An 11,569-nucleotide genomic window follows, 5' to 3' on the forward strand; every position below is an offset into this window, starting at 1 on the left:
ATCATTCATAACATTTTGAAATACATCCTTCTATATCTCTGTCCTGGTGATGGAGGGGAGAGAAATTTTTCCTAGAATAATAGCTGACTTAGCTGCTTGCACCCATAATCCTGGTATTATTAGGCAGAGACAAGGAGGTTCGCTAAAGTTTGCTGGCCAGCAACTCTAGCAGAGCCATAAGCTCCCAGTTCAATGAAAAACCTGTCTCAAAAACTAAGATACATAGTGATTAAGGAAGACATGCAACAGTAACTCCTGGTCTCCATGTGCACATTCATACATACACACACACACACACACACACACACACACACACACACACACAAATTAGAATGTATTACACATAGTATTTATAGTATTCTTTTTTCATTTAAGACTAGTAAATATAAACACAAATATTAGCTAATTTTTGTTTGTCCATAGGTATTCAAGTAAGTGATTTAATAATTGCCATTGCCGAAATGATTGAATTCCTTCATTCTTATTGATGAGCTATTAATTTCTTCACAGTGTGAACAATAACTGTTTCTTTCAACACTTTTTATTGCTTCCTTGGGAAACTTTCTGAACCATGGGGATGAAGACTAAACATTTTTAAGGCTTCTGAATGGATTGCCATTTGCTGAGTTTTCAAAAAGATTCTTCTATCTCTAGTCTTCCAGTGGTCATGAATCAGACATTGTGTTCCTTGGTTGTCTCCTACAGGCAGACGGTGGAGCGGGTCACACTGCAGAGTCAACTGCAACAACTTCTAGAAGCCCAGAAATTGGAGGGCAAGTCCCTCCCTTCTTCACCCAGGTAACCCCAGTCATGTTCCTATATGAATTGTTGGGTATTTTATGAAATCTTTAAATATTCCTCTAGTATTCTGTTTATCCCATTAAACGTTTTCTAAGAAAATGACAACAGAAAATATGTTGTCCTACAAACATGAATTAAAAGATACCACGATGAAACGTCTGTGTCTGGGATCACGGGACTTGAGGTTGTTTCCAGCTTTTCTATTTTCTTGTGCCACTTAAGGATGTATAGGATGATTAGATTGTTGGAAATAGAAGTAAGGAAATTCATACAAAAGTGGCGCATAAACAATAAAACAGACCAATTCTGTAGCCATAATGTGTTGGACATGTTATGCTCCGACTATAGCTGATAGAATGGAGTCTTTGTTAATTGTTCAGAAGAAAACATTAGGTAATTCTAGTATTGTTTTCCATAAATCACTAATCATATCAAAGGTATTGCAGGGTCTTGTTACTGCATTTATTGCCCTAGGAAACCATCTTACATTTCCTTCATCTTCCTTCCAGTTCACCCTCCTCACCAGCTTCTAGAAAGTCCCAGTGGAAAATTCTAGATGCAGATGATGAGTCTACAGGCAAAAGCAAACAGGGAGCCCAGGAGGGAATACAAGTCCTTGGAAGCTTATCAGTCTCCAGCAGGGCTAGGACCAAAGGAAAAGATGAAGACTCTGATAAAATCCTACGTCAGTTATTGGGAAAAGAAATATCAGAGAACGTATGCACCCAGGAAAAGCTGTCATTGGAATTCCAGGATGCTCAGGCATCCTCTAGGAATTCGAAAAAAATACCTCTAGAGAAGAGGGAACTGAAGCTAGCCAGACTGCGGCAGCTGATGCAGAGATCTTTGAGTGAATCTGACACAGACTCAAACAACTCTGAAGACCCTAAAAATACTCCTGTGAAAAGAGCCGACAGGCCCAGGCCACAGCCCATTGTGGAAAGTGTGGAGAATGTGGACAGCGCAGAAAGCTTACACCTGATGATAAAGAAACACTCTCTGGCATCAGGTCGCAGGTTTCCTTTTGGTATGAAGGTCTCCAAATCCCTGGATGGGCACAGCCCATCTCCCACCTCAGAGAGCAGTGAGCCAGACTTAGACACCCATTGTCCAGGCCTGGGGTTGACTCCTTCAACCCAGCCTTCCACCGAAGCCACTCAGGCCAGTCCCGACAGTGTTACTGCCCAGAAAGTCGCCACAAGCCCCAAGAGTGCCCTCAAGTCTCCATCATCCAAGCGCAGGACATCCCAAAACTCAAAACTCAGAGTGACCTTTGAGGAGCCTGTCGTGCAAATGGAGCAAACTAGCCTTGAACTAAATGGAGAAAAAGACAAAGATAGGGGCAGGACCCCCCAGAGGACCAGTGAATCAGGAGAACAAATGAAAAGGCCTTTTGGAACCTTCCGATCCATCATGGAGAGTTTAAGTGGTAATCAGAACAACAACAATAACTACCAGCCAGCCAGCCAGCTGAAGACCTGCACACTACCCTTGGCATCACTTGGAAGGAAGACAGCGGATGCCAAGGGAAATCCAGTGAGCCCTGCTAGCAAAGGAAAGAATAAGGCAGTGAGTGCTATTTGGAGACTATGTTTGTATTACTTTTAATTGATTGTGTTACTGTTAAAGCCCGGGTTACTGACTTGTGCCACCTTGAGGGGAGGTCACCCCAAGATTCAGAAATTCATATATTTTTAATGAATTCAGCACACCAGCTTGAAATACATGCCCTTGCAGTTCCTTTGGAGAATGCCCAGAGAATCGGGTAATGAAATCACAGATTAGGTAGGATTCCAGTTCCTTGTGCTTTGGGCATTAGTTGTAAGCTAAGAGGATTTATACAAGATGAAACCACCGGTCAGCATTAAATCAGTCCTTTCTTGGCACTGATTCTGTCTCGGGAAGAGTTTGTTCTCCTTGTGGACTGGGCACTCAAGCCCACTTTAAAAGCACATAAACAGAAACCCCATTTCTTCTAAACTACTCAACTCAAATAACCTTTAAAATGAATATCCCCCAGGGACTGCCACATGACCTGTTAGCACACACATCTCACAAGTGTTGATTAGATACTGGAGAGACTGAAGGGCTTGCCAGTGGACAGGAGAAGGCAGAATACATTGGTGTAGTCATTTCCAAGAGTAGTTCTTGGAAACCCATCTCTAAGAATAAGAGATAGGAGCATCATTTCAGGCAGTGATTTCTGCATGCTCTGCATTTGTCATGCCATCAAAAACAGTATAGCAGCCAAAGTGCAAAGCTCTCTGTGGAAGGAATTCATTGGATCATTCACTATTCCATTTACTGAGCCACCTAATAGTGTCAGAAGCTTATCATTTATTCTTTCTTGCATTCCTATTACAACAGAGTCATAAGAACTATCTGTATTTCTTGCTGTGACCTGAATCAAGTTTTATGTAATATCTCTTCAACAGCCTCATCACCAATTTTTAAATTACCTGCCCCCTTCCTTATTACACATGAATTTACCATGTATTTGTTTTATCTTGAAAAAAAAAGCATACTCCAGCTAAGACACCAGACTTTTTGCTTTAAAAAATTAAAACCTTCCCCCCCTCCAAATAACTTCATGCAAATAACTCCACTCTTGATGATTGGTAACACTAAAACCATCCCCACAGTTTCCCATGCATCTTTTCTCTAATATCTCCTGCATGCCTTGGGTTAGACGGGACCTGTGCATGTGATCAGCTTGTTGCATGTTGTCAGATAATTCTTAACTGCACTTCTCTAGGCGATGCACAGCAGCTGTATCCATCTTCCCTCTAATGCGCGGGTCGAAGAGCCTCTCCTTGACTATGCACGGTATGTGGCATAGAGTACAATGTGCGGCACTGTCATGCCTTTGCTTAGAGTTGCATGAGCTTTGAAATGATGTGGCTGCGATGTTTTTTAAGCAGAGGATATAGGATGTAGCACTAAGGGAGAAGAATCTTGAGTTCCGGCAGCAGCGAGGTCCTAGGAAGGTATCTGGTACCCACTGGAGGGGCTTTATCCCAGCATCAGTTGGGAGAGTCTACTCTGTTTGCAAACTCACTATGTTCCTCAGTTGACTTTGGCCTTCAGGTTGCATTTTAAAGGAGCTCGATGCCAAGTAAGTATAGAAATTAGGTTCAGTCATGGGTAGAAGGAATCAGCTGCCCTTCAGGAATCAGAACTTCAGTTGTGAGCTGAGGCTTTGTATCCAGACTACTGATAAACTGAAGGTGCCTTCTGTCATCATTCCACTGATCACTAGTGGAGCGTGCCTCGCAGAAGCATTCCCCAGCCGTGGGAAGCTTTTCTGCTTAGCACTGTGAACCACTTCTGGTCCAGACCCGTTCTGATAAAGGCCCTGGCTAAAATAAGTGTCTTTCTCAAAGAAAATGTTCACAAGTCCACATGAATGGTCTGTGTTCATACATGAAAGAAGACCCTGTCACCGGTGAGTGACTACAATTTTTCCTTGGGCAAAACCCTTCTGAGGAGTAGTATGTTTCCTGACCTGGCAGGAAGTGGGCAGAGCGACAGGAAATGTTAGTGTGGTCAGTTCCTCCTGACTGGTTTATTTGAGAGGCATTAAACCTCAAAGCCGATTTTAAAAGCAGACTGTTAGTTTTAAAACATCTTTTAAAACAATTAAAAATCATGGCATGGTATTCAGCATTCCTCCAGAATTCTCCAAAGAGTTTGTGTGCTATACATACATATTGTAGTTCAAAATACAAAATTTCCAAAAAAAATCATTTTTTTAAGCATTCCCTAGATTGGATTCAGTCTGCTTGTGTCTCTATACTCAGTCTGGGTGGAAAACAAATCTTAATCATGTTAGCAGGATATCACCAGGGGTCTCATTAACTGGGAGCATTGAAGGAAGAATGTCTTAGATTCCTTATTGTCACTAGTGAGCCGCTGTTGGCAGGTGGTCTGAGAGCAGTCAGGACTGCTTCCAGCCATCCAGGGACAGCAACAGCGGCTCCTGTTCAGAGCTGTTCAGTGCCAGTGTTAGAGATGGGAACGTGACTTGGAAAACCCTCGCTATCCTTCCGAACCTCGGCTGCCCTGCTTCATCTCAGTCCAGTTTCCTACTCTCGCACCCTTTCCTGTGCCTGTCTCAGGTTGGATGTGTCTCCTCCGTCCCTGAAAACGTATGCTTTTGTGCCTGAGACAAGGAAGCACAAAGACTTGGCAAACGCTCTCGAAGCAGAAAGGAAAAATGCCTTCCAGCCTCCTAGAGCAACTGGGAACAAGATAATTAATGTCACAGCAGATCCTTCCTGCCAGAAATGTTTCACCCTGCCTTTTCACGGGTAAAGGAACAGAGCTGAGCATTTCAGTTGAATAGGATTACAAAGATTCAGAGTACAAAATGAGGTCAGAGGGCCACTCGGTTGTCTGAGACAACTGTAATACTTTCCACTGTACTTAGGAACAGTCCTTCTAAAGACCCAGTTATTAAGTGAGCAGATTCACTGGCCTTGTGTAGTGAAAAGGATTGAATTCAACGCTACATACTTAGAAAAATCCAAACAGTATGTATAGTCACATACTGAGTTAACATCCAGAGCTTATCTCATTACCATATCTCCTAATATATACTTTATTACAACTTTAGTTTAGAATGGGTGTCCATTAAAAACAGAGAGTCTAGTTTGTTGTTTCTTTTCCACATTGGAGTGAATACATTTTTATTCTCTCTGCATCACAGATAGCACAAACCTGGTCCACTCCACAGACAAACAAAGGATGCCTCCGTGCCTGAAATAAAGATTCCTCGGAGGAATCAAGGCTAGACTGAGATGATCAAGTGAACGAGACAGAACTAACTCCGGTGCCTGCAGCATTTACCTATAGGGGCTGAGTGCAGAGGTTCACCTTTCAGTCGTGACTTCAGATCTTGATCAAAGAACTTGCTAGAACATCAAGTGGCTTTTTGAAATATTGGAAGGATGCCTAGACTTTGAGTGGAAATGTTGACAGCTCCCGGCTACCGACTCCCCTTGTCAGCAGATATGGGTGTGGTGTCAGCTCCAGGATTCTGAAATCACAGCCTAGTTTCTAAGAAGTTTTTAAAAGAATTATTTAGTTTATGTACATGAGTACACTGTAGCTCTTCAGACACACCAGAAGAGGGCCTTGGGTTCCATTACAGATGATTGTGAGCCACCATGTGGTTGCTGGGAATTGAACTCGGGACCTCTGGAAGAGCAGTCAGTGAGTCATCTCTCCAGCCCCATCTAAGAATTTTTAAAAATGTTTTTATTGGTAAAAGAAAAGTAGAATCAATAAATGCAGCATTTTAAAGAATGTCATTCAGTTCTGTCCCAGAGTTCTGATGACTACTTAGTTTTCTAAATTTATTACAGGGTTATAGTAAGAGTCTTGAATTTCTTTTCAATGTCCCTTAAAGTTAAATCCAACCTTATTGCTTTGAAAAAACCTTCTCGGCATCTCAACTCCACATAGTGACTTGATTTATAGAACACAGATTTATCTTTTTTTTTTCCCAAGAGGATAAGTTGACTGAGATTTTACAACACCAAAGGAATGTGTACTATCACTGGTCTTAAAATAGATGAAGCATCCATTTCCAGTTTGGAACTGCTGGCGTAGTGTTCAACAATATGGCTACCTCGAACAACACCCTCTCTAAGCCTGTGACACTCTTTCTTGAAAGCTTAGACCCCAGTCCTAGCACCAGCATAGGAGGACTCCTTTATTACCTATGAATTAGCCGCCTTAAGAATTATATTTACAAGGCCAGTAGCTAATGTCAAGTATTTTGCATAGATTTTCAAGGTGTCCAATGCTACTTCAAAGAGAATGATATTTTGGGCATAGGGAAGGGACTGATGTCACTCTCCAATGGTTTACTGCTTCTTATAGAGCAGAGAAAGGAGAACTCTTCCTTAGAAACTAAAACTACCCCACCAAGACATATTCATTAGCAGGCTCAGCCCAATTTAATAATAGAAATCCTAAGACGAGCAGCTCTCTCCCACCCCCAACTCTGTTTTCCTCACTCCTGAAAGTACAGTTGTGAAGCAAGTCCAAAGAAGATATGTGTCATAGTCAGATCACAAGTCTGCCATCATTAGGGGCATCTTTGTATATTATGAGAATAGAGCCTACCCCAAACTCTCCAACGGCTAGATTATAGAGATGTGTCTGTGGGCTGAAATCAGCACAGGTATAACCTTGTCTGAGCCACACCCCTGGGTGACCACATCTTTTTTTTAACATCTTCATCAAGAAAGTACATATATTGGGGAGCTGGGGAAATCAATGGACCAGTAAAGTTTTTGCTAGGCAGATATGAAGACTTGAACCCAGAACACACATGAAAATATTAGTTGTAGTGGTGTGGGCTTGTACTTCCAGTGCCGAGTCAGCAGAAACAGGCTGACTCATGGTGTTCTATGGCCAACTAGACAACCAAACATCAGTGAATTCCAAACCAGCAAGATACCCAGGCTCAGAAAAGAAGTTAGATAACTCCTGAGGGACAGCATCTGATCATATCCTTTGTCCTCCAAACACATGTGTACATGTGTGCGTGTATACCTGCACACACACACACATACACACAATTGTACTTATATGAACAGGTATCCACATGTGCAATCCCCCACACAGACAACACATCTTTTACCAGAGTGAGGCGTGGTTTCTGAACTCGGCCAGGTGATAATGATGGGATTCAAAGGAGGATAGAAATAAAAACTATTGCCAGAGCTTCCTGAGAGCACTTGTGTACTCCCAATGTCTAGCATGGCGCCTGGCATATGGAAAGGGCTTCATATTTGGAAAGAAAAGGAGTCTAACGGAGGGAAAGAAGGAAGAAACAGGGAAAGCAAACCTTGTGTGTATTATCCTGAGGACCTGGGGAGGTTATGCTCTATGGGTACATTTCAGTCTCCTATCTCCCTTCTTCAGTATGTATCAATTTGAGTAATAAAGTGCACATTTAATTTTGAGACAGGATTCTATCTTTTAGTAGATAAAGCATATAGATAAGTAAAACCATAAGAGAGCACGCTTCTTGGCCTCTTCCTTTGGTTAGCAGGGGGAATCAGTGGCAGGCTGCGAGCCATGGTCCGCTGCTGCTGTGGGACAGCCACGTGCTGTGGAAATGAAGCCTGGATGACTCAGCACACTTGATGACTTGAAAACCAGTTATTTATACATCATGCATTTCTCCTTTTTAATTTTGGTCACTCAGAATGTGATTTCATTTCCAAAAGTAAAGTTGGGGCACAACAATTATCTGAATCATTTGTGCCAGAATTACCCACTTTTGTTCTCTTGAATTCCGGCAGTTGAAGGTTGAGTAATTGAAGGATTCAGGGAAGGCTGATTTATTATCGTATTAAATGTCTCAAATTAACAGTTCCCTTGGTTTGGACTTAGCTTTCTGTAATCAAACTAGGTTTCTGAGGATGATAAAAAACAACTTTCCATTCTACCAAAGTAAAAATGCCCTTTCAAAAAGTGTGAACCATGCTATCTTTAAGCAAGAATGAAGCCTTTTAGCTTATTTATTTTAATTGAATTTCCATCAAGATTATACGAATACATATGAGTAACAATTGCAAAACAAAAGCTGGCTGTTCAACAGTCAGGGATATATGGGAAAGGGGCTGAGGGGACCCCCACCCTTTGCTACTGAGCCATTTGCTGCTGATGGATTGAAGAGGAAGATTCTCTGCCTTTAGATGGGTAACCATTAGGTTAGCACAGGCTTCAGTTGGTCGCTCCAATTCAACGCCCACACCAGTGGTCTTGGCTAAACTAAATGGGTCAGAAAACAAAACAAAAGGTAATGAATCTCAGAAAGAAACCGGTAGAGAGGAAGAGATGAGAGGTAGCACCTATAGAAAGGGGAGAGGAGGAGAGGAGAGAATGGAGGGAGGGTCAGAATATATCATATACATGCGTAAAATTGCCAAAGAACAAAATTAATTAATAAAAGCCTGGCATCTCCTCCAGGGCCCCATCTTTTCACTATTCATATTCTTCTGAATCTACCATGCCCTTTTCTGTCATATTTTCTTCAGTATTCGGTATTTTTAAATGCCATGTTTATAGAAATTGTCAGTTTCAGATATTATCCCTATCAACGGCTGGCACGCCACCACAGATGACAAAAATAATGAGTGCACTTAAAATAGCCCAGCGATATTCCAGACGCTTTACGCGTCTTTGCTCTTTCCATCTTCACAGTGATATATACGGCGGATACTATTATTATCCATATTTTGCACACTGGAAAAGGACATAGATGATTATGTATCTTGCCCAAGATTATACGGTAATGATGGTTATAAACTGTAGAGCTAGCATTTGAATGTGATCAGTGTGGCTCAAGAGTTCATATTAACAGTAAGTCCATTTTTAGCCTCTCCCTCCCTCCACACTTCTCTCTCGATCCTTTTTTTTCCCCTGAGTATTAGATATTCAATATAGGACTTTATGCATTCTAGCCAAACACTCTAACACTGAACTATATCCCCAGAATACTTCTTCTTATAAAGCCACAAAGACTCAGTCACAGGGATTTGAAGATCTCTTCCCCTAAGTTACATAGTTTCTTGAAATTTACACAATAAGCCCTTAGAGGACGCGCTCCAACCAAGTCCAAGTCATAGCAGTAAGCAAGTGTGGTTTTGAGGTCATAAAGCCGCATTTGGGCTTGTCCTGCATCCAACTGTTAGCATCATTACCAGAAAAGCATTTGAGTGTATGTTCTGTACCAACAGTTAGAACTTAGCAGTTCTTGCTAAGAACAGGCTTGCTCTCTAACAAAGGCTAGCTCCTCTCCAGAAACTTTTGAATGGTATACATTTAACAGCTCAAGAAAAAGAATATGTATCTTATCCAGAGAAAAATCCACTTATAAAAAGAACATCTGTTCCTTTGTCCTCTTCTTCCACAGACCTGGTAGACAGTATTGAGGGGAAACAGCTCTCGTGTGCCTGAGCTTTCTGGTTTCTGTACCTTCACCCATTTGTAGTCTTCCAACATGTCACTTAGCAATCATGTCTGAAAGCATTCTCTGCAAACTCTCAAGGCTCCAACTTCCCAAAGAATCCAAGATGTCACCAATAATTCCTTATAAATTATTTAAAGACAAAAACCTCTTGCTTTCATTCAACCAACAATGCTTTACTTCCTACCATGGTTCTCCCTGACAAAATTCCCTTGGCTACAGAGCACCTGGATTCCAATCAATATGGTGGAGAAATCGCTTCTGGAGCCATATTCGAATGTGTTCACTAAGTGTGCATTTTTTTTATGTGATGACTGCTTTCATTACATTTAACCAGTGGTTTATATGAAAAGCAAATAGTTTGCCTCCTGGAATAAAATGCTCCTCAGTATGGTTTGGGGATGATTTCCATTTTGGGTGAGCACTTTAGCTGCATAGCCTTGTAACTTGACCATAGTTTTTATCTAATTTTGGCCTGTGGTTTCTCTTCTGCTTAGGCATAATGACATCAAAAGAAACACGAAGAAAACCTACAACATGAAGCACATTGCTGAGCCAGAGCCAAAGGAACTCTTCTTATAAATTACTCCTAGCAGGAGTCTTACACATGCCCTCCGGCCACCATTGGAATTTAATGGACTATCCACTGTGGCAATCAGACCATGAGAACAGCACCTCACCAGCTGAGCAGAGTATCTGGATGCCTTAAATTTATAATATGAGACTTGCTATAAGAGACATTTTTGGACCATATCTGTATATAGAACTTGTTTGTTTGTTTGTTTTTTAAATATGTTATTTGAAAACATGATCGGGCAATGTATGCATTGAAGCATTGGACATTTGGTTGATTCAAACTTCTCAAAGCACATTCACTAGCACCTGATTTTACTAGTGTTTTGTGAATTGCATGAGGATTTGCTAATGTTGATCGATATTCGCTTTCTTCTTAACAAGGGCAGCGGTGGCTCAGCTCACTGAGGCCAGGTCATTGGTTTGATTTTCTGTCCAGTGCATTTTTCTGTCATTTCTACTTTTTTATTAAAGAAAATTAAACATTTTTTAACAGCCAACTCTGGGCATGAGGCATCTACTTTCTAATAAATCTGTGATGTGCTGATTTCTAAAAGGCTTTGAAAGTATTTTGATTGCTGATACTTGATAGCCAGAGCCAGCTGGGCTGTTTAGCTGGTTTCCCATGGGGAGGGGACAAATAAAACATTCTAGATGTCATTGGGCCCAGGAAGATTAGACAAGTATGCAAAGCAAGCGGTCCTTCTGCCTTTTCAGAACTTGGTGTTGACATGGACAAACACAAATGACAACTAAAGGTTTAAGGCTTTCTTGGGTCACTCTCTTCTGCCTTCAACACATCATGAGGCTTGTCTAATCCCTGTGGGAGACGGTGTGGAGCCTATGTTCATAGCAATCTTATTGTTGACAAGCTCTTTTAATCCCTATGAGCAATAACTTACAAGAAGGTTCATCTTTTCATGGAAAAAAAATACATTTGTGATGAAACTACAAGCATTTCATTTTCAAAGTGTTGACGTGGCCTATGAGAGATGGTCAGGTTGTTAAGAACAGAATGTATTCTTACCACGAGAGTAAGTGCACAAAATACTGTAGCGACTCCTGAAAATGTTCCTGCCACCTAATGCAGGCCATTGTGTGTCCTGGTGCACAGAGCATGCCAAATGTCTGAATCTGAAAGTTATCTTGCAAATGGGAGTCAGCTTGGCTTAATGAGATACGATGTGTTATAGAAGGGGCTAATAT

The 11,569-nt window shown here is 41.4% G+C and overlaps 1 protein-coding gene across 1 annotated transcript in view; it reads left to right on the forward strand.

Moving 5' to 3' along the window:
• The window catches only part of SNCAIP (synuclein alpha interacting protein), a 136,739-nt gene extending 125,995 nt beyond the window's left edge, over positions 1-10,744 (forward strand). The window contains exons 9-12 of the mRNA XM_080920523.1: positions 706-798; positions 1,311-2,370; positions 3,557-3,627; positions 10,288-10,744. Coding sequence (XP_080776649.1) covers positions 706-798; positions 1,311-2,370; positions 3,557-3,627; positions 10,288-10,372 — 1,309 coding nt within the window. The 3' untranslated portion in view covers positions 10,373-10,744. The remainder of the gene's footprint in view (positions 1-705; positions 799-1,310; positions 2,371-3,556; positions 3,628-10,287) is intronic.
• The last annotated feature ends 825 nt before the right edge of the window (positions 10,745-11,569 follow it).

Source organism: Micromys minutus (genome assembly GCF_963924665.1).
Source record: "Micromys minutus genome assembly, chromosome: 8".
Taxonomy (NCBI): Eukaryota; Metazoa; Chordata; class Mammalia; order Rodentia; family Muridae; genus Micromys; species Micromys minutus.